This window comes from Microcaecilia unicolor, chromosome 12, assembly GCF_901765095.1.
Source record: "Microcaecilia unicolor chromosome 12, aMicUni1.1, whole genome shotgun sequence".
In the NCBI taxonomy this organism is placed as follows: Eukaryota; Metazoa; Chordata; class Amphibia; order Gymnophiona; family Siphonopidae; genus Microcaecilia; species Microcaecilia unicolor.
This window is the reverse complement of record NC_044042.1, coordinates 75,101,289-75,125,700: the sequence shown is the minus strand read 5'-3', so window position 1 is coordinate 75,125,700 and position 24,412 is coordinate 75,101,289. Positions and strand designations below refer to the sequence as shown.

At 42.3% G+C, this 24,412-nt stretch overlaps 1 protein-coding gene across 1 annotated transcript in view; it reads right to left on the bottom strand.

The window, feature by feature from the left end:
* KLHL10 (kelch like family member 10) overlaps positions 1–11,445 on the bottom strand; it is a 29,676-nt gene extending 18,231 nt beyond the window's left edge. The window contains exons 1-2 of the mRNA XM_030221185.1: positions 11,249–11,445; positions 10,009–10,498 (exon numbers count right to left, since the gene is read on the bottom strand). Of these exons, the coding sequence (XP_030077045.1) occupies positions 10,009–10,498; positions 11,249–11,445 (687 nt within the window). The remainder of the gene's footprint in view (positions 1–10,008; positions 10,499–11,248) is intronic.
* Between the last annotated feature and the right edge of the window lie 12,967 nt (positions 11,446–24,412).

The window sequence follows — 24,412 nt, the reverse complement described above, 5'->3', positions numbered from 1 at the left end:
CTGGTGACTGGCTAGGCCACTCCATGACCCTAATGTGCTTCTTCCTGAGCCACTCCTTTGTTGCCTTGGCTGTATGTTTTGGGTCATTGTCGTGCTGGAAGACCCAGCCACGACCCATTTTTAAGGCCCTGGCGGAGGGAAGGAGGTTGTCACTCAGAATTGTACGGTACATGGCCCCATCCATTCTCCCATTGATGCGGTGAAGTAGTCCTGTGCCCTTAGCAGAGAAACACCCCCAAAACATAACATTTCCACCTCCATGCTTGACAGTGGGGACGGTGTTCTTTGGGTCATAGGCAGCATTTCTCTTCCTCCAAACACGGCGAGTTGAGTTCATGCCAAAGAGCTCAATTTTTGTCTCATCTGACCACAGCACCTTCTCCCAATCACTCTCAGCATCATCCAGGTGTTCACTGGCAAACTTCAGACGGGCCGTCACATGTGCCTTCCGGAGCAGGGGGACCTTGCGGGCACTGCAGGATTGCAATCCATTATGTCGTAATGTGTTACCAATGGTTTTCGTGGTGACAGTGGTCCCAGCTGCCTTGAGATCATTGACAAGTTCCCCCCTTGTAGTTGTAGGCTGATTTCTAACCTTCCTCATGATCAAGGATACCCCACGAGGTGAGATTTTGCGTGGAGCCCCAGATCTTTGTCGATTGACAGTCATTTTGTACTTCCATTTTCTTACTATGGCACCAACAGTTGTCTCCTTCTCGCCCAGCGTCTTACTGATGGTTTTGTAGCCCATTCCAGCCTTGTGCAGGTGTATGATCTTGTCCCTGACATCCTTAGACAGCTCCTTGCTCTTGGCCATTTTGTAGAGGTTAGAGTCTGACTGATTCACTGAGTCTGTGGACAGGTGTCTTTCATACAGGTGACCATTGCCGACAGCTGTCTGTCATGCAGGTAACGAGTTGATTTGGAGCATCTACCTGGTCTGTAGGGGCCAGATCTCTTACTGGTTGGTGGGGGATCAAATACTTATTTCCCTCTGCAGAATGCAAATAAATTCATATACTTTCCACAATGTGATTTTCCGGATTTAATTTGTGATGTGCTATCTCTCACTGTTACCAATAACCTACCCTTCAATTATGGGCTGCTCATGTCTTTGTCAGTGGGCAAACTTACAAAATCAGCAAGGGATCAAATACTTATTTCCACCACTGTACATTGAAATCTTCTTAGTGTGGAGAGGTGGTCAAACAGTGTTGGCAGTTATTAAGAAAGGAATAAAGAATAAAACAATATCATAATATCTCTGTATCAATCCATGTTGAGCCTGCACCTTGAATATTGTGTGCAATTTTGGTTTGTTGGAGGATGTGGTAACAATGGTTAGCATATCTGGGTTTTAAAAAGGTTTGGACAAATTCCTGGAGGAAAAGTCCCAAGTCTGCTATTGACACAGACCTGGGGAAGCAACTGCTTGCCCTGGGATTTGTAGCATGGAATGTTGGCCATGATTTGAGTTTTTGCCAGGTACTTGTGACTTGGCTTAGCCACTGTTTGGAAAACAGGATACTGGGCTAGATGGACCATTGTTCTGACCCAGTATGGCTTCTCTTTTATGTTCTTATGTACCAGTCCTTAATGCCCTTTTTACTTGCAGCATGGGGGATCCCACAGTTGTATCTGAAAAGTTTTTGGGAGTAATATTCAAAATTATGAAAGAACTGGGGCCCCCAGTATTCAAAGTGATTTGAAGTGGGACAGTAGAGACTCCTTGCTTATTTAAATTGAACTCTGCAGGCTAGTTGTCGATATTCGGCTGCACTTACCAGGCAGTGCCACTGAAAATCAGTACTAACTGGCTATATCAAAGCTATGCAAGAAAGGGGCATTACAGGGGCAGAGATGGGGAGTAGCTGAGAGTTAATGTGGGTACCAGCATAATGAGCAACTGAATAAGACCACATAAAAGGTTGTCCTAACTTTGGTTGTTTAGCTATGCAGGTACCAGTGTTAAATATCAACCGGGAACTGTTTAGCTTCTGGGTAACGGTAATGGTGTGCACAGATCTCCCTCTCTTCTGGCCAATCCAATGTGATATCGCTCCTCTCCAGGATACTCCTCTGCCCCTCCCCCCCCTCCCCCCCCCAGAACAACAGAATCCTTCCCCCAGCATAAGGATCCCTCAGGCCTGCCTTTCAAATTCAAAGTAGCCTAGGGGTCATTGGGGCCGGAGCAATCCCCATATGCAAAATGGCTGCTACCGTGTTTCCCCGAAAATAAGACACTGTCTTATATTAATTTTTGCCCCCAAAAATGTGCTAGGTCTTATTTTCAGGGGCTGTCTTATTTTTCGGGGAAACATCGGGGTTGGCCCGCCCACCCTCCGACGCTCCCGGAACTAACCTTAAACGCCTCCGTTCACCTTCGCAGCAAGCAGCAGCAGGGCAGGCCACTCCTTCCTTCCGTGCCCCGCCCTCACCTGACGTAATGTCCGCGAGGGCGGGGCACGGAAGGAAGGAGAGGTCTGCCCTGCTGCTGCGAAGGTGAAAGGAGACCTTTAAGGTTAGTTCCGGGAGCGACGGAGGGAGGGTGGGGGGCCAGCGACCTCGGGTAGGGGGGGGCTGCCTTGTCCGGCTCTCGGTGGCCCTGCTTTCAAACAAAAAATTTGCTAGGTCTTACTTTCGGGGGAGGCCTTATATCTACCAATTCAGGAAAACCTCTACTAGGTCTTATTTTCGGGGGATGTCTTACTTTCGGGGAAACAGGGTACCCTGTTTCCCCGAAAGTAAGACATCCCCCGAAAATAAGACCTAGTAGAGGTTTTCCTGAATTGGTAGATATAAGGCCTCCCCCGAAAATAAGACCTAGCGCATTTTTGGGGGCAAAAATTAATATAAGACAGTGTCTTATTTTCGGGGAAACACGGTATGATCTTCAAGTAGCAGAACATAAGAAATATAGACTAATAGTCTAGCCCAGTATCCTGCTTCCAACAGTGGCCATTTCCTCCTATTTGTTTTAAAAGTATTTCCATGTTATTTCATTGAGTGTCCCCTGGTCTTTGTACTTTTTGAATAAGTGAAAAAATGTTTGATTCACTTTGACCTGTCCACATTCATTCTACTTGCTAGAACAATGAGACTGCCACTAGCGGTTGTGACAACCATTTTGCGTAAGGAGCCATGATAGGCAAGAGCAAATGGGACTCATTCCTGCCCCAATGATCCCCTAAACCACCATGGATTTGAAAGATAAGCCCAGGGGGTTCCTACAGCTCATGTTGAGGGGGGGGGGGGCCGTTGGGAGCTAAAAGGTTCTGGGGGGAGGAGGGTTGGTTTGGGGGGGGATGGCCCTTTGATCTTGAGGAGGAGGGATCAGATTTAGATTGGGGGGGGGGGGGGGGAGGAGAAACCTGACCAGAAACACTTATGCAGGTGCCCAGCTGAATATCCACTGAGACTAGTATAAGTACCAGTAACTTGCTTCAGTCTGGTCAAGGCTGGATATTTCATGCCAGTATTATTATTATTATTTGTTACATTTGTATCCCACATTTTCCTACCTATTTGCAGGCTCAATGTGGCTTACATAGTACATAGAGGCGATCGCCAAATACAAAGTGAGGTTGTGGTAAAGTAAAGTTCATGTGTGACAGACACATTGGGGAATCATAAGAAGGAAGAGTTAAGCTATGTCCAGTATGAGCTTTGGTTTTGTTGTGTTGCTGGGTTAAGGCATTTAAGTTGGATCGTTACGGTATGCCTTAAGTTAGTTTTTAGTAATTTCCGGACGTTCAGGTGGTCGTATGTTGTATTCACGGCTTTTGGTATTGCGTTCCATAGTTGTTGCATATCTGGGTCTAACTTACCTGGTGATAGTAAGTATTTTAAAAAAACACTCACTACCACTGGCTAAATACTGACTGGTGGGTGTTTAGCTGGTGTTGAAATAAGGCATAATCTTCTGTTTTCTTTAAAAATAGAATGGGCATGTATGACAGTTGCAAGTACAGTAATAATTAGAAGCCTTAGCAGAAAGGTACTCATGTAATCATGTCTGTTTGGTAGTTTGTAAAGGGGATTTAGATCAGGCAAAGGCCATTCTATCGTGGACAGCTATTAGAAATAGAGGCGATGGTAAGAAAGTTTACAAAAAATCTGACCTAGCATAGCATTTGTGTATTTGTTATATTAATTTCTGTGTGTAGACCAGGATTTCTCAACCTACCTTCTGTTCTGATATGACAGACAATGTTCATATGCAAGGCATAGTACAATCTACTGCTGAACAAAAAAGAATCTAAACATAACTTCACTATTAAAAATGATACAAGGTATTTTTAAATAAATTGAGGTTAAAAGTCCTTTACATTGTTTGTTTTTCCCATGGAAATTTTAATATTTTTATTTCATGAGAGAGAAATCTGGGACTGATGTGCAGTATACAGTGTTTGGTATAGGATTCAATGCTAGACAAGTTCACACTCAACTGGCAGAAGGAGAAAGAAAGCAGAGGTGTTTACTCAGGTCTTCTACTCTTGTACAGCCAGCAGTGGATCACAGATACAGAGGACCTGTTCCTGGACCAGGCAGACAGTAGTAATCGCTGCCGAATGAGAAGGGGCACAATGCAAGCAAGCAGGAGTAGAGGCTGACCAAAAGACGAATCCAACACTGGAGATAGTGTGAAGAAATACTTTTATTGTTGCTGGTACAGAAGAACCCTACACGGCCTGTGTTTCAGCATAATAAAAAGCCTACATCAGGGGTCTGGTAATCATTCCTTGGAATACATTATGTACTTCAAAACAGTAAAAGGTAGAGCCTCAAAGGACTGTAGTTGCAACCAAGGCAGCCGAAAGGCATGCGCTCAAAAAAGTGGCAAACATTGCTTTCCCCAGTGGGGTCTGCAGCTTTTGGCTGCCTTGGTTGCACTACAGTTCTTTGAGCCGCTACCTTTTACTGTTTTGAAGTACATAGTTATCAATAGAAATCAAACAAAACATGGAAAAGAAAATAAGATGATACCTTTTTTATTGGACATAACTTAATACATTTCTTGATTAAGTTATGTCCAATAAAAAAGGTATCATCTTATTTTCTTTTCCATGTTTTATTTTGTTTGATTTCTATTGATAACCTTTAAGAGTGGACTAACACGGCTACCACACATAGTGTATTCCAAGGAATTATTACCACACCCCTGATGTAGCCGTTTTATTACGCTTAAACACGGACCATGTCTGGTCCTTTTGTATCAGCAACAATAAAAGTATTTCTTCACACTATCTCCAGTGTTGGATTCGTCTTTTGGTCAGCCTCTACTCTTGTTTGCTGGATTTCCTGACGTAGAGGTTCTTCCCTTGCCTTTGTTTTTTGTTCCTGGTTCCAAGAGGCACAATGCAGCATTTCTAGCCCAGAATGGTGGCAGCAAAGTTTAGGTGCAGGATCCAACAGTAGTGACTCCAGTGGTGTAGCCACAGGTGGGCTTGGGTGGGCCAGGGCCCACCCATTTATGGCTCAGGCCCACCCAACAGTAGCACATGTTTAGTGGTAACTGGTGGGAGTCCCATGCTCCGCCAGCTGAATATTTCCCCTGATGGTAATGAAAACGCTACTCTTCCCAACACCGGCACCTCGCATGCTCAGTTTTCAGTGCATTCCTGCTGCCAAGGTGGAAAGAAGCGTTTTCCCAGCAACTGAGATTTGTTTTTTTTTTTTTTTTTGGGGGGGGAGAACACTTGGTGCCCACCCAATGGTTGCCTAGGCCCACCCAAAATCTGTTGTCTGGCTACGCCCCTGACTGGCTGCCAGAGGGAACACAGACCTGTAAAATTCCAGCTGGGGCTGGTAGTAACAGTGATCAAAAGTAGTGGGGAAGCAGAACTAAGGATTGGTTATAGGGATTTCAAGTATCTTGATTCCTGGCTAACCTGCAGATGCATATGTTGTTAAGGAAACTGTCAAGAGTTTTGGTGCCATGCTGGATGAAAACCATTGGTCTAGACACCTAAGCTGCTTTGAACCTGTTTTTCTCAATGGGTGGGTATAAGTTGAAAGAATGAAAACAAAAATCAATGGTCCAGAGTCCGACATCTTGTCTTTGTCTCTGACTGTGACCAAATTGAATCATTTTGAAGAACCCAGAAGGTTCCTTCCTTGTTGCTAATTCCTGAAAGTAAGAAGTGGCAATTCCCTAAGAATACCTGGCTAATAATTGTTAATGGAGCTATCCTCCAGAAACTTGTCCAAACCTTTTTATAAATGCAGTTGTATTTACTCTTTCTTGACTACATTCTTCAGCAACAACTGCCACAGCTTGAATTTACATTTGCTGAAAACAAATACTATCAAATTAATCTGCTATCACTTAGTACTAGAACAAGAGGACACCCTCATGAACCCATTTGAAAAGGTATATAATTGTTCTCTATTTGTCTTCCACCTCTTCTCACGATTTCATAGATGTTTATCACATTCCCTCTCAGCTGCTGCTTCTTCAAGCTAATGAGCTCTACCTGTTTACCCTTTCTTTATAAGGAAGCTATTCCAGCCCCTTGATCAATTTTATTACCTACTCCAGTGGTTCCCAAACCTGGTCCTGGAGGCACCCCAGCCAGTCAGGTTTTCAGGATACCCACAATGAATGTTCATGAGATTTGCATGCAGTGGATGCAGTGCATGCAAATCTATCTCATGAATTCATTGCGGATATCCTGAAAACCTGACTAGCTGGGGTGCCTCCAGGACCAGGTTTGGGAACCACTGACCTACTCTGTAAGTTTCCTAGTTCTGCTACATGTGGAAAAGAAAAGTCATGACTTGGAAATATGTTCTCATGTAGGTTTACAAGAGGAATAATCAGAAGGGTGAACTTTCTTGGCCTCCTTTCAGCCTAACCACTGGGTAATATTAAGTTGCAGGTTGCACATTTTAATTTTTGTGTTGGACATTTGGACCACATGACCTAGAACAATGGTGCTCAAACCTGTCTTTGGGGGGGGGGGGGGGGGGGGCACCGGTCAGGTGGGTTTTGGGGCTATCCCTAATAAATATACATTATAATTAACTAATGAAACTGAGATCCTGTATTCCAATCCAGTCACTATACTTAATATTGTAATTTTTAAATCAAGCAACTGCATTTTCAATTTTACTGAATTTTATAAAAAAGTGTTTGTAGATCAGGCAGAGGATATGAAGAACTGTTTATGCAAAGGGGTTACCCTAAAAAAATTGTACGAAAAGCTTTCAAAAGGGCATATAATGCTCATAGAGACTGGTTGTTGAATCCTCGAGAAGCTTATGGAGACAAGCATAACCCCATAACATGCGTTTTGCCCAATGAACCTGGACTATTTGAGATCAAAAAAATAATTAACAAGCATTGGCAGATGCTAGGTATTTCCTCGGTTTTTGAGAGCAAGCCTAGGTTTGCATATTCGCGGGGTAGCAACTTAGGGGCACGCTTGAGTAATAGGGAAATCGTCCAATTAACTGGCACAGGGCATTTTAAATGTATGGGGTGCGTATATTGTCGTCATGCATGGGAGACCAAAAGCATAGATGTACCTAATCAATCTAATGGTAAATTTCACTTACACAGCAGAACTGACTGCAACTCTGACATGGTCATATATGGTATCATCTGCCCATGTGGTAAGTGGTACGTAGGTCAAACTGTGAAAAAGATCAAGCACCGCTTAGCTCAACACCTTAGTAATATAAGGTTGTCTAAAATGGACACTCCGTTAGTAGAACATTGGGTGACTCAGAATCAGTCGATATCAGAATTACGGTTTGTGGTGTTACAATTTGAAAAAAACGTCTCTGGTAATGTCTTGCAAAGAATGATGAATAAAGAACAAAGAATAATATATGAATGGGATACAGTTATACCCTGAGGGCTCAACAAAGGAGTGGAGTGGGCGGGGCTATGAGTTCACTTCACCGATTGGTCACATATGGTTCCCCTTCTTTAAATGCGTGCAGGTGCTAGCATTCTATCTACTTTCAGCGCCATTTTCTCCAGGACCCCTGTGTGAGGCCGATCCTGTGTAAGCAGCTGGTTAAGTGATAAAAGTTATGGGAGTGAATATCATTTTAGTAGTAGTGAGTAACTAAAGTAAATATAAGTTTAAATAGTATCTTAGCAGGGTGCTGTATCAGCTTACTTTATGTTTCAGTGTTGAACTCCAGAAGATGCCAGTTGACGAAATGCATTGCAAGCATTGAGTTCGAGTTGGAATATACCTGGTGCTGAATGTATATTTTTGACCATTACTGAAGATGATGTAATGAGCCAATTAGAGAATTTCTAAGAAGGAACCATGATACAAGTAACTAATAGTTAACCTACTGTGAGGCTAGAAGAATTGCTGTTCAAGAGGAGTGGCCTAGTGGTTAGGGTGGTGGACTTTGGTCCTGGGGAACTGAGTTCGATTCCCGGCCCAGGAAGCTCCTTGTGACTCTGGGCAAGTCACTTAACCCTCCATTGCCTGCCGCATTGAGCCTGCCATGAGTGGGAAAAAGTGCGGGGTACAAAAAAAAAAAAAAAAGTGGACGGAGACAAGCTAAGAACTCTGGCTTTCAAATAAGCAATATGTGTCTTTGAAGTTTTCTTAACATAATGATACCAGCGTCTTAGCAACTTTGAGAAGGAAAGTGACACTATATTTCGCTGGTGTTGTAGCGATTTTGATAAGAATCATCTTTTATGTTAATCTGTATATGGGGAGCTATTGTCTAGTATCATGTGATTACCTTTGTTTATAGTTGAAATGAGTGGTATGTATGTGGTGTGAGAGAGAATGATAGCAGAGAGCACTCAGATGCTATAAAGAGAATATGTTAATCATAAGCAGAAATAAAAGTGTAGTAAAACTGAAAATGCAGTTGCTTGATTTATAAATTACAGTAATAAATATACATGAGAGATTACACGTAATGGAGGTAGTAGGCATGCAGAGCTATCTCATGCATCTTCATTGTTTATATCCTGAAAAACTGACTACCTGGTGATCCCCAGGACTGGTCTTTGATCCAGTAACCTGGAGAACTCTAATGAGAACCCAGTTGAGGATCACCACTGTTCTGAATCTTTGTATGCGCGTTACATTCTGCTGGCTGTAACAAAAGGATCATGTTGATAGTACTCATTTGTTCAGGTGGATAACATGCTGCTGTCTACAAGCAGCTCTTAATTCAAAAACCCACAAGTGAATAATACAGTCAAACAACACTCACGTTTTTATGCAAAAATAAAAGAGGAAAAAGACCTCATAATACTGTGACAGTTTTCCAAAAGGAACCCCGCTTCAGCGGTGTTACTGTACCACAGTAAAAAACTATTAATCATAGGTCTCAAAAAAACCTCCCGTGCTAAGAACATCATCAATGTAACTGTCCTCATAAACAAGGAATTATCGTGTATAATCATAGTCAAACGTATCTTGAAAGTACCGTGTCAGTATATTCGGCTGTTCAATCTCGGCAGAAAAACAAACAGCAGTGTGGTCCCGCCAAATATACTGACACGGCACTTTCAAGATAAGTTTATTATTATACAAGGTAAATGCTTGTTTATGAGGACTGTTACACTGATTATGTTGGCACGAGAGGGTTTTTTTTGAGACCTATGAGTAATAGTTTTTTTTACTGTGGTACAGTAATACCGCTGAAGCGGGGTTCCTTTTGGAAAACTGTCACAGTATTATGCGATCTTTTTCCTCCTTTATTTTTGCATTAAAACATGAGTCGACTGTATTATTTACTTGTGGGTTTTTGAATTATTTTCATATTGTTTGACGTGGTCTGAGATTGGTTTTTGCAAGCAGCTCTTAGATGCTTTATACCGAAGGCTGTTTTAAAGAATAGCTTCACTATGTGCATGTCATTGCTATTAGAATGGGCTTCCTTGAACTCTGCGATCAGCAGTGAATTATAAATCCAGACTTCTGACCCAAATTGAGAACCAGAGTTCTAAATACTGAAGTAAAACAATTAAGGTGCATAGTGGGACAGAAACCAGCAATGAATTAGCAAAGTTACCTTGGGTAGCAAAATGGAAATGTACTGCTTCCTGCGGGCAGGGTCATGTGCAATCCATTTCAAAATGGCCTCAAAAACAGCATCTTCTTGTTTCACATTGAGTTCATCCTTTTCAATGATATCCCTTAGCTCATAGACGGAGAGTTCTAAGAACTCGGTAGACACTTTCACCATCTCTTCAAAGTTGTGGAGGATGAACATGTAGGCCTTTTGTCGAAGCTCAGGGCAGTGGTAGTAGTCTGTGAACTTACAGATCCCAATGCAATTATCTAAACAGAGCTGGGACTTCAAGAATTCGCAGCAGGCCCTGACTATCCCCATGATGTTGAACTGATCGGCTGCAGCCAGAAGTCTCTCCACATTGTCTGCAGTTATAGCTACAGTCCTGGTGTACGCATACTCAATGATCAGTTTCATCATGTCGGGAGAAACACCAGGGATGCTGTATACCTTCTTTTCAGTATTGTTCCAGCCACTGGTAAACAAAGCTCTGAGAAAAAGAATGTTGGTTATTAGATATAAACCAATAATGAAAAACAAGTAGGCCTCAACTTGGCAAAATTCCTGAGTTGGCACTAAAATGAGTAAGTTGACATTTTTTTCTCATGCCAGAAAACATATTTGGTATGGCTTAGAGAATATTTAGCTCCACAAAGACTGAATCATGTGTATGAGTTGTTGTTTTTTTTTTTTTGCACTGCTCTGAATTTTGCAGAATTAAGGTCTCAGAGAATGGAGTTCCACATTCTATTGATCTGTAGTTACAGAAGCAATGCCTATTGTGGACAGACTATAACATTGTAGGGAGGTATTCAAATTTACTACTACTTCCACCTGCACATAAGTCGGGGAGGTAGTGAAATCATTTTGGGGAGCTGGATCCCTAAGCATTAATCAAAAATAATTTCAAAAATATTTTTCCTCCTTTAAGGGTGTGTAGCACTAGTGCAATTATTGCACACCATGGGGTGCCATCCTTTTTGACATTTTGATAGGATAAAATGCTTCCTTAAAACAATACAAAGTAAACTTTGGATGAAACAACTCATATCAGAAGTCAGCATTTTTTTGCTAGATATACTGACATTTTTCTAAGAGATTTTAACTTCCTACTTATGCAAACCTTAAATTCCTTTAAAAACATCTTACAAAAGTACCATGCAAACTTACAAATGTGCATGATGCTTTTTCTTGTTCCCTTTTCCCCCTGCTCATATCTAGAGAACTTAGAACCACTGACCTAAAGTATGAACTACAGCTACAGAGGATGTTCTTGTGGGCATTGAATTCAATCCCGTTAACCTTGATGACTACATCACAGAGTTTGCCTTCTAGTCGGAGCTCGTTGAAGATGGTGCATGCCATGGCACTCATCTTCCTCTCCATGTTGCTCTGATGGAACCCAGATGCTGTGGAGGATTCCTCCACATCCATCATCATAAAGTTGGTGATTGAAATGCTTCTTAAAGGCTACTGATTTTTCTCGATCCTCTCAACACTACATGGTCTTGGATGAATAAGCAGGAGTTCTAGAGCCCCTCCGATGGTGACATCATTGCTAAGATTGTCTAATGGGTTCTAGAATTCACCCTATCCATATTCATGGTGGCAGGCATGGAATGAATAGCACATTTGTGAATGGCAGTTACTTGAACCCAAGGGGCCTGCTTGGAATGCTGGCACAGGAGCTGTGTATGTTAACTGACCAAGCAGGCTGTAGAAAGTCAACTAGTCAAGATAGGTTGAATGAAGACCACAGGTCCATTGTGTTCAAGCCTCTCCTGACCTCTTATGACACTCGGTGGTAATGCAGAAGATGGACTTTGCATTCCTTTATTTACTGAGTGGCTTGCTCCAAGGCACAGAAATAGGAATCACTTTAAGAACCTGGACTGGATGTTGATGGCATTGCTTAGCTATTGAGTTTTGAAATGTCTTGCACTGGATGCACAATGAGAAAAGGAATAACTTCTTAAAAGGTCAGATGAAACCTGATGGAGGTAGGACTGGATTTTTTCATCCAGGAAAGGAAAAAAGAAAGATGAAGACTTAGAAACCAGAAGACTCTAATCTTATCAGTATTCTTTTCAAACTCTCAAAAATATGTCAGTAAACAAGGTAGCTTTTGGTTGGATTAACTAAATATATCTGTGATAATCTAAAGTAAACGTGAAATAAACAGAGGGATTATAATTGGTTGGGTTACTACATCATTGTTTTTATAAGAATATAAGCCATGCTGGGTCTGACCATGTCCATCAATGCCCAGCATTCTACCTCTAACAATGGTCATATACAAGTCCCTAGAAGAACCTATCAGATCCCAGAGAAGAGCTCCATCCCTTGCTGAGACGAGCAGTAGCTTCTGAGGTCTCCTTGCTAATAATTACTTATGACCTTTTCTTTCAGAAATTTGCCCAAAGCCCTTTCAATCCATTTCTTCTGACTGTTCCAACCAAATGCCCTAGCAACAAATTCCAGAGCTTGATCACTGAATGAAAATATGTTTGAAATGTGCCACCTGTCTGTTTTATGTGATGTCCCCTAGTCCTAGTACTATTGAAAGTTGTAATTTAACCTGTTCTACCCTACTCCGTGATTTTATATATCATATCTCTCTCTCTCAGGTGCCAAGATCTAATCTGTTTGGCCTCTATAAGGGTGATGTTCCATCCTCTGTTATCATCACCCTTCTTTGTACCTTTTCCAGTTCTATATCCTTTTTAAGATGGGCCAATCAGAAGTGTATACTGTACCTAAGATGCATTTCCACTATGACAGTAGTCTTAAGTTGTTTTTTTATCGTCCATTCTTTTCAATAATTCATTTATTGACCATGTTATTTTCAGTAAAATCAATCATTTATACAATACAAACAAGGCATCAGTAGTGCAATCTTTTATCCCCTGTTTCACCCCCCCCCCCCCCCCCGCCCACACATGCCCTAATTCTATAAACTTGTACACATGACTTTGCACACTAAGGTGCTCATTTTCAAAGTACATAGACTTACAAAGTTACTTTGAGGCTCATTTTCAAAGCTGACAAAGTTCCATAGGTTACTGTGAAACATTTGTAAGTCTAAATGCTTTAAAAAAATATGGCTCATAGTATCATGTGTGTCTGTGCTATGAAAATGAGCCTCTTAAGTGTCAGATTGTGTGCACGTTATAGAATAGTACTAGTTATACATGTAACTTAATTGTTAAAATAGTTAATTGGCTCCAAATAACCAGTATCAACCAAAAATACTAGGACTAGGGGACATGCGATGAAGCTACAATGTAGTAAATTTAAAAAGAATCGGAGAAAATATTTCTTCACTCAACGTGTAATAAAACTCTGGAATTCGTTGCCAGAGAATGTGGTAAAGGCGGTTAGCTTAGCGGAGTTTTAAAAAGGTTTGGACGGCTTCCTAAAGGAAAAGTCCATAGACCGTTATTAAATGGACTTGGGGAAAATCCACTATTTCTGGGATAAGCAGTATAAAATGTTTTGTACTTTTTGGGGATTTTGCCAGGTATTTGTGACCTGGATTGGCCACTGTTGGAAACAGGATGCTGGGCTTGATGGACATTTGGTCTTTCCCAGTATGGTAATACTTATGTACTTATGTAATTGGCACTAATTTGTAGTTACGCATGTAATTGCCCTTAGTTGGTATTCTACAAATTGAGCATGCAAAATCCATAGTTTATAGTTAATTAAAATTTGCTATACCGCCATGACTGACTAGCAATGTTCGGCAGTTTACAGTGGTGTAAAACAAATTTTGAAAGGGAAAAGAAGTACAAAATATGACAGGAAAGCGATATAACACTCAGAACAAGAAGGAGGGGGAGAGAGCACAACATAAATAAAAGGGAGGGACTAAATTTGAGAGGGGCAGTAATTGTGGCATAAGGGAAGTTCAAATTTAAGGAAATGCAATAGTAAACAGCTAAGTCTTCAATTTTGATGTAAAGTTCTCAAATGAAGATTCAACATGGATATCTAGTGGAAGGGAATGCCAATGAGAAAGGGAAGCAAAAAAGAAAGCAGCAGGGCGAGTAGAATCAAGACGAGCAAGTTTAAGACCAAGTAAAACTAAGCGATGGCCAAAGAAGATGAACAGGTGAGTAAGGTATAGTGAGAGATGAGAGGTAATGGGGTAAGCCCACCCTGTGGGATTTGAATGTAAGAACCAATAGCTTGAACAGAATACATTATGAAATCAGAAGCAACTTCAAGGGAAGCAGGGACTTGGGAGGGGCATGGGCAAGTTGGTGCATGCCTATCATGTATGGGTGCATTTATGTGCTAACTGACAGCAGTTAGGCATGAGCATTTACACCAGTTATTGAGCTACCGTAAGAGACTCCTGAGAAAATTAGAGTCATGGAATAGGAGGTAATGTTCTGGTGTGGATTAGGAATTGGTTATTGGTCTTTTCTCTCAATGGAGGAGGGTGAACAGTGGAGTGCCGCAGGGATCTGTACTGGGACTGGTGCTATCTAACATATTTATAAATGGTGGAAATTAGAATGATGAGTGAGGTGATTAAATTTGCAGATGATACAAAACTATTCAAGGTTGTTAAAACGTGTGGACTGTGAAATATTGCAGGAAGACTTGGGGGCTCATTTTCAAAACACTTAGCCTTACAAAGTTCCATAGTAACCTATGGAACTTTGTAAGGGTAAGGGCTTTGAAAATACGCCTCTTGGTGTCCAAATGGCAGATGAAATTTAATGTAGACAAATGCAAGGTGATGCACATTGGAAAGAATAATCTGAATCATAGTTACCTGATTCTAAGGTCCACCTTGGGGGTCAGCACTCTAGAAAAAGATCTGGGTGTGGTTGTAGATAATACGCTGAAATCTTATGCTCAGTTTGTGGCGGCGGCTAAAAAAGCAAACAGGATGGTACAAATTATTAGGAAAAGGATGGTGAATAAGACTGAAGATACTATAATACCTTTGTATCACTCCATGGTGCATCCACACCTTGAGTATTCTGTTCAGTTCTGGTTGCTGTATCTCAAAAAAGATATAGTGGAATTAGAAAAGGTTCAAAGAAGAGCGACCAAAATGATGAAGAGGATGGAACTCCTCTCGTATCAGGAAAGGTTAAGGAGGGTAGGGCTTTTCAGCTTGGAAAAGAGACAGATGAGGGGAGATATGTTTGAGGTCTACAAAATCCTGAGTGATGTAGAAGTAAATCGATATTTTTTACTCATTTCAAAAGTACCAAGACTAGGGGACATTCGAGGAAGTTACATAGAAATACTTTTAAAACAAAGAGGAGGACATATTTTTTCACTCAACGAATAGTTAAGCCCTGGAACTCTTTGCCAGAGGATGTGGTAACAGCAATTAGTGTGTCTGAGTTTAAAAAAGGTTTGGACAAATTCCTGGAGGAAAAGTCCATGCTCTGCTAGTGAGACAGACATGGGAAGCAAATGCTTGCCCTGGGATTTGTATTATTGAGTGTTGCCACTATTTGGGTTTCTGCCAGGTACTTGTGACCTGGCTTGGCCACTGTTTGGAAAACAAGATACTGGGCTAGATGGACCATTGGGCTGACCCAGTATGGTTACTCTTATGTTCTTATGCTCATGCTTAACGTTAGGTGTGTAACTGGACTTAACTAGTATTCTATAATGGAAATTGTGCACGTAATAATTGATCTAGAATTTGCACTTACCCCCATATTCTATAGATCACCCAAATTCGGGCGCCCAGGAAAGATGTGCATACAAATTAATGAGTAAGAGGTGTCAACAATCAATTATTGAGGGTAACTAGCACTAATTTGTATTTGCATATGCCTCTACCTGTGCGCTATTCTATAACAGCACAAACCTAAATTCTCACGCATAATCCAAAAGGGGGGGCACGACTATGGGAGTGGTATGGTGAGTAAGGGGCAGTCCCAAAGTGTAGGCACAGTTTTATAGAATACAGAGGTTATGTGCTCAACTTGTACACCAGGTTTCAGCAGGCATAATTCTTCGCAGCCCAGGTTGAGCACGGGATCCACTTTAAGTGCTATTTAGTAGAAGGCACTCACCCTGGAATGCCCTCCATGGACTAGAACTGTAGAGGCCAACCAAAATTGGCTGAAAATCACCTGGTTTTGGTAGAAACAAAAAACAAGTTTGGTTATGTGACTGAACAAGTGAGAGCCACTGTAGATGACCCACCCTATAAGGCGTACAAAACCCCAACCTTGGCTGACTTCTAATATCCGCTACCTACATTCCTGTACCCGCTCCGCCGAATGCCTCTGGCGGAAATCTCGGGCCCTTGCTGATTTCTTACACTTTAAGTTCATGCTGACCTCCTTCCAATCTGCTCTTTTACGCGCCAAACAGGATTATTATATCCAACTGACTAACTCTCTTGGCTCTAACCCTCGACTTCTCTTCACCACATTGAACTCTCTCCTCAAGGTGCCCCCTCTCCCAACTCCCCCTTCATTATTTCCTCAGACCCTTGCTGAATTCTTTCACGACAAGGTTCAAAAGATAAACCTTGCATTCTCTACCTCGCCACTAGTCCGTTCCCCTCTCTCTCCTTCCCCTCATTCCCTTTCCTCCTTTCCTGAAGTTACTATTGAGGAAACTACACTTCTCCTTTCTTCCTCAAAATGTACCACCTGTTCCTCTGATCCCATTCCCACCCACCTTCTTAATGCCATCTTATTCCTTTTATCTGTCACATTCTCAACCTCTCACTTTCCACTGCGACTGTCCCTGCTGCCTTTAAACATGCTGTGGTCACACCTCTCCTTAAGAAGCCTTCACTTGACCCTACTTGTCCCTCTAATTACCGACCCATCTCCCTCCTTCCATTTCTCTCCAAATTACTTGAGCGTGCTGTTTACCACTGCCTTGATTTTCTCTCTTCACATGCTATTCTTGACCCACTACAATCTGGTTTTCGCCCTCTCCACTCAACCGAAACTGCGCTTACTAAAGTCTCCAATGACCTATTACTGGCTAAATCCAGAGGTCAATATTCCATCCTCATTCTTGATCTTTCCGCTGCTTTTGACACTGTCGATCACAGCATACTTCTCGATACCCTGTCCTCACTTGGATTCCAGAGCTCTGTCCTTTCCTGGTTCTCTTCCTACCTCTCCCTGCGCACCTTTAGTGTTCACTCTGGTGGATCCTCTTCTACTTCTATCCCTCTGCCTGTCAGCGTACCTCAGGGTTCTGTTCTTGGTCCCCTCCTCTTTTCTATCTACTTCCCTTGGTTCATTAATCTCATCCCATGGCTTTTCCTACCATCTCTATGCTGATGACTCCCAAATCTACCTTTCTACCCCTGATATCTCACCTTGTATCCAAACCAAAGTTTCAGCGTGCTTGTCTGACATTGCTGACTGGATGTCTCAATGCCACCTGAAATTAAACATGACCAAAACCGAGCTTCTCATTTTTCCCCCCAAACCCACCTCCCCACTCCCCCCGTTTTCTATTTCTGTTGATGGCTCTCTCATTCTCCCTGTCTCCTCAACTCAAAACCTTGGGGTCATAGTAACATAGTAGATGACGGCAGAAAAAGACCTGCATGGTCCATCCAGTCTGCCCAAGATAAACTCATATGTGTATACCTTACCTTGAATTTGTACCTGTCTTTTTCAGGGCACAGACCGTATAAGTCTGCCCAGCAGTATTTCCCGCCTCCCAACCACTAGTCCCGCCTCCCATCACCGTCTCTGGTACAGACAGTATAAGTCTGCCCTCCCCTATCCTAGCCTCCCAACCACCAACCCCTCTTCCCCCCACCTGCTCCGCAGGATCCATTCCTTCTGCACAGGATTCCTTTATGCATATCCCACGTATGTTTGAATTCCGTTACCGTTTTCATCTCCACCACCTCCCGCGGGAGGGCATTCCAAGCGTCCCCCACCCTCTCTGTGAAAAAATACTTCCTGACATCTTTCCTGAGTCTTCCCCCCTTCAATCTCATTTCATGTCCTCTCGTTCTACCGCCTTCCCATCTCCGGAAAAGATTCGTTTGCGGATTAATACCTTTCAAATATTTGAACATCTGTATCATATCACCCCTGTTCCTCCTTTCCTCCAGGGTATACATGTTCAGGTCAGCAAGTCTCTCTTCATACGTCTTGGAACGCAAATCCCATACCATCCTCGTAGCTTTTCTTTGCACCGCTTCCATTTTTTTAACATCCTTCGCAAGGTACGGCCTCCAAAACTGAACACAATACTCCAGGTGGGGCCTCACCAACGTCTTATACAGGGGCATTAAAACCTCCTTTCTTCTGCTGGTCACTCCTCTCTCTATATAGCCTAGCAATCTTCTAGCTACGGCCACCGCCTTGTCGCACTGTTTCGTCACCTTCAGGTCCTCAGATACTATTACTCCAAGATCCCTCTCCCCGTCCGTGCCTATCAGACTCTCCCCGCCTAACACATACGTCTCCCTTGGATTTCTACTCATCTTTGACTCTTCTCTCTCCTTCTCTGCTCATATCCAGCAGACCGCCAAGACCTGTCATTTCTTTCTTTACAACATCCGTAAAATCCGCCCCTTTCTTTCCGAGCACTCTACCAAAACCCTCATCCACACCCTTGTCACCTCTCGCTTAGACTACTGCAATCTGCTTCTTGCTGGCCTCCCACTTAGTCACCTCTCCCCTCTCCAGTCGGTTCAAAACTCTGCTGCCCGTCTCATCTTCTGCCAGGGTCGCTTTACTCATACTAACCCTCTCCTCAAGACCATTCACTGGCTCCCTATCCGTTTTTGCATCCTGTTCAAACTTCTTCTACTAACCTATAAATGTACTCACTCTGCTGCTCCCCAGTATCTCTCCACACTCGTCCTTCCCTACACCCCTTCCCGTGCACTCCGCTCCATGGATAAATCCTTCTTATCTGTTCCCTTCTCCACTACTGCCAACTCCAGACTTCGCGCCTTCTGTCTCGCTGCACCCTACGCCTGGAATAAACTTCCTGAGCCCCTACGTCTTGCCCCATCCTTGGCCACCTTTAAATCTAGACTGAAAGCCCACCTCTTTAACATTGCTTTTGACTTGTAGCCACTTGTAACCACTCGCCTCCACCTACCCTCCTCTCATCCTTCCTGTACACATTAATTGATTTGATTTGCTTACTTTATTTTTGTCTATTAGATTGCAAGCTCTTTGACCAGGGACTGTCTTTCTTCTATTTTTGTGCAGCGCTGCGTACGCCTTGTAGCGCTATAGAAATGCTAAGTAGTAGTAGTAGTGTAGATCGTCAGAACTTGCAATCTGCATTCCTGTGCCAAACCCACAGTGTTCAAGCCAGAATATAGTAATTTAAATAATGAAAGACAGCATTTTACCTCCAAGCAAAATAGCCTCCACACATGGATTTGCAGCTAATAAAAACTGAGGGGGAGATACACAAAGGTCCCTGGAAAGAACTGCCTGGTATTTCTACCTTGGTAATTTACCGCCTTGAAAACACCAAGCGATTCCCAAAGCAAATAGCATTTAAATGAGTTGCTTGCAAAAACACCGAGTAAGTCAGTAAGAGGGAAGCCAATTAGTCAGCTGAGCATGAGCAGAACAGCCAGTCGCTAAGCGTAACTGCTCTGCACATGCTCAGAGCAGTGCCTGCTACAACTTTCATATATGCATACAAGTTCCCCCCCCCCCCCAACCGTGGTACAAGAGGGACAGGGAGAGGCACAGCATAAGTACATGCCATACTGGGACAGACTGAAGTTCCATCAAGCCCAGTACCCTGTTTCTAACAGTGGCCAATCCAGGTTACTAGTAGTTGGCAAGATCCCAAAACAGTACAATACATTGTATGCTGCTTATCCTAGAAATGAGCAGTGGATTTTCCCCAAGTCTGTTTTTCCTTTAGGAAGCTATCCAAACCTTTTTTTTAAACACTGCTAAGCTAACTGCTTTTACTACATTCTCTGGCAATGAATTCCAGAGTTTAATTACACATTGAGTGAAGAAAGTTTTTCTCTGATTCGTTTTAAATTTACTACTTTGTAGCTTCAATGCATGCTCCCTAATCCTAGTATTTTTAGAATGAGTAAACAAATGATTCACTTCTACCCGTTCCACTCCACTCATTATTTTATAGACCTCTTATCATATCTCCCCTTGGCTGTCTTTTCTTCAAGCTGAAGAGCCCTAGCTGCTTTAGCCTTTCCTCATAGGGAAGTCGTCCCATCCCCTTTATTATTTTCATCGCCCTTCTCTGTACCTTTTCTAATTCCACTATATCTTTTTTGAGATGTGGTGACCAGAATTGCACACAGTATTCAAGGTGCGGTCACACCATGGAGTGATACAAAGGCATTTTTGCATTATCCTACATAAAAAGGAAAGACGTAAAAAGTGGTTGATATGCTTAAAAAGGAGAATCTCAGGTTGAAGTGGGCTTTCTTTTATAGCCTGTCAAAGTGCCTTGCTTAGACAGCTGGTGACGGAATCCATGAGGGGAAGGGTCAACGTTGGATCTAGTGCTCACAAATGAAGGAAGTGTTCCGAGAGTCCGTTTGAGTGCCCACCTTGGTAATAATGGTCATCACACAATATGGTTTGATGAAAGAGCAACAGTGGAATGCGGACACACAAAACGCAAAGTACTGGATTTCAAACATACTGATTTTGGGGAATACTTGAAGAAGTTGCTGAAGACAGGGGTAGGAATTGGAGACGTGTAAGTGCAATGGTCCAAGCTGAAAACTGCTATAAATATGGCGACCAATCTTTATGCAAGGAAAGTAAACAAAAACAAGAGCCTCTATGGTTCTCCAAAAAAGTGGCTGAAAAAATAAGGGCAAAAGAGGCTTCGTTCAAGAAATACAGAATAACGCAATGAGAGAATCATGGAAAAGATTACTGGATTAAGCTCAAAGAAGCTAAAGCTAGCGAAAGCACGGGTGGAAGAATAAATGGCTAAGGATGTGAAGAGAGGTGACAAGACCTTTTTAGGTATATTGGGGAAAGAGAAAAAATAGGAATGGAATTGCAAGACTGAAGATACTGAACAAAGCTATGTGGAGAGTGATGATGATAAAGCGAATGTGCTAAACAAATACTTCTCTTTGGTGTTCATGGAAGAAAATCTTGGAGAAGGACCAAGGGAATATTTGGGAATGGAGTGGATATTGTGCCGTTCACGGAAGAAAGCGTTTATAAACAGCTTGAAAATCTGAAAGTGGACAGAGCTATGGGGCCAGATGGGATACATCTCAGGATACTGAGAGAGTTCAGAGAAGTCCTTGCAGGACTTCTTAAGGATTTATCTAATAGTTGTTTAGAGATGGGAGAGGTTCCGAGGGATTGGAGGCAAGCTGATGTGGTCCCTCTTCACAAAAGTGGAGGTGGGGAAGAAGTGGGAAACTACAAGCTGGTAAGCCTCACGTTAGTGGTAGGAATAATAATGGAATCGCTGCTGAAGGAAAGGATAGTTTACTTTCTAGAATCCAATGGGTTACAAGATCCAAAGCAACATGGCTTTATCAAAGGAAAATCCTGCCAAACAAATCTGATTGACTTCTTTCACTAAAAGGAGCGTGCCGGACCTTGAGGGGAAGAGAGAGCAGGGCAGGCAATGCGGCAGCGTCGAAGACCAGCACTGAATGAAGGCTTCAGCTGGTGGGGGTTGGGGACCCCGTCAGCCTAACCAGGGACCCAGAGCAAATTTGGGGGGGGGGGGGAGTCCCCCGTGGCCCCACAAAGCTATGCCACTGTCATACAGATGTTCAAATATTTGAAAGGTATTAATCCACAAACAAAACTTTTCCAGAGATGGGAAGGTGGTAGAACTAGAGGACATGAATTGAGGTTGCAGTGGTGCTGACTCAGGAAGTACTTTTTCACAGAGAGGGTGGTAGATACCTGGAATGCCATCCCATAGGGAGGTAGTGGAGATGAAAACGGTAACGGAATTCAAAAATGTGTAGATAAAAACAAAGGAATCCTGTTTAGAAAAAATGGTGATTAGATGATAACATCAGTATTGGGAAGCAAAGCCAATATGCCGGGCAGACTTCTATGGTCTGTGCCATGATTGTGGTTGGACAGATTCAGCTTCAGAAGTTGGAGAACAAGGCCAGTGATTGGACAGATTTGGATGGGCTGGAGTGGGGTGTCAATAATAATTTCAAAGGTTTTGAACAAGGACAGTGGCGGACATACTTCTATGCCCTGAAAACGGCAAGGACAAATCAAGGTCAGGTATACAGATGAAGTATCACATCATACATTATGTTATGAGTTTATCGTGTTGGGCAGACTGGATGGACTGCTGTTTTTAAACTGGGTATATAAATAGCAGATGAAATTCTGCAGTTCCTCCCAGTCTGCTTGTGTTTGAAGTAAATAAAATTATTCATAAACTACCTAAGTTTCCAGGAGCTGTACAACAAACATAATTGGAATATAAATACCAAAGTACTAAAATGACATGAGAGAAGAACTCTATACTAAACATGAATGCAGTAAAGCCAGTAAAAGACACATTTACAACCCATTAGTTAACTAATAAACTTCATCCATGCAGCCAATAGTAATACAAAAGGGCAGATAAGCATAAGAACAAACATTTTAAAACTGTTGAAAAGCCACCAGATCACCCTTCATCAGAGATGGGGAATTCCAAACAGAAGATCCTGCCATGGAAACAGCTTGGGCTTGAACTATAAATAGTAACATAGTAACATAGTAGATGACGGCAGAAAAAGACCTGCACGGTCCATCCAGTCTGCCCAACAAGATAAACTCATATGTGCTACTTTTTGTGTGTACCCTACCTTGATTTGTACCCGTCTCTTCAGGGCACAGACCGTATAAGTCTGCCCCGCCTCCCACTACCGGCTCTGGCACAGACCGTATAAGTTTGCCCAGCACTAGCCCCGCCTCCCCCCACCAGCTCTGCCACCCAATCTCGGCTAAGCTCCTGAAGATCCATTCCTTCTGAACAGGATTCCTTTATGTTTATCCCATGCATGTTTGAATTCCGTTACCGTTTTCTTTTCCACCACCTCCCGCGGGAGGGCATTCCAAGCATCCACTACTCTCTCCGTGAAAAAATACTTCCTGACATTTTTCTTGAGTCTGCCCCCCTTCAATCTCATTTCATGTCCTCTCGTTCTACTGCCTTCGCATCTCCGGAAAAGGTTCATTTGCGGATTAATACCTTTCAAATATTTGAACGTCTGTATCATATCACCCCTGTTTCTCCTTTCCTCCAGAGTATACATGTTTAGGTCAGCAAGTCTCTCCTCATAGGTCTTGTAACGCAAATCCCATACCATTCTCGTAGCTTTTCTTTGCACCGCTTCAATTCTTTTTACATCCTTAGCAAGATATGGCCTCCAAAACTGAACACAATATCTGTTTTGAGATATAGCGACCAGAATTGAACACAATACTTAAGGTGAGATCACACCATGGAGTAATGCAGAGACATAATATTCTTGGTCTTATTTTGCATCCCTTTCCTAATAATTCCTAGCATCCTGTTTGCTTTTTTTGGCTACCGCCACACACTGGGCAGAAGCTACTCCTTCTGCAGTTCTCTCAACAGAAAAACATGGGAATAAACGTTCTCAAATAAATGAGATCCCAGGCGAGTGCCCCAATTATGTAGGTAGTATAAATAAGTCTCATAGGAAAACAACCATCCATGCCAAGGCCCTGGATTACAGAATATTTGCTTAGGCAGAGTTCTGTAATCCAGGGCCTTGGCACAAACAGTTAAATACACTTGAAAATGGAAAGGTTAAAAGTCCTTGGATAACTGAACGTGCAAGGTACATGCAAGACCATGCTCTTTCAACACTGAATTACGAACTCGCAAGGCCTTGATAAGAAAAACACCTTAAAGGTAGCATGTTTATGTACTTGCAACCAGTGTAAGAAACAGAGTTGTACTAATGCTCAATACACCTGATGTGTATCAAATAGGTTCGTTGCAACATTTTGAACAACTTGAAAGGCTCTCAGTGAGGGTGCTGGCGGAGCCCATAGTACAAAGAATTGCAATAATCAAAAAGCAGACATAACAAGGTCTATAATACCAAATGAAAATCATCTAAAGAGAATAAAGCAGCTTTCACTGCCTTCCTAATCTGAGGCTTCTTGAAATGTTAAAAACACTGTTCCCAGTATACAGATCCTTGAGGCACTCCACTTATCTCTTTCTTTTGGGAAAACTGATATTTTAATCCAGCTGCTTTTAACCATTTATTGATCCACAGTTAAACCATTACATCTTATACCATGAATTTTTAATTTTCCATGGACTTTATCTCAGGACTGTTTTAATTTGTTGTATGGATTTATGAACACTTAATCATATTCCATTTTTGATCAGCAGACTGTAAAACCTTTTAAATAATTAAGTGTAAGGACTAGGAATAGGGATCATCTGT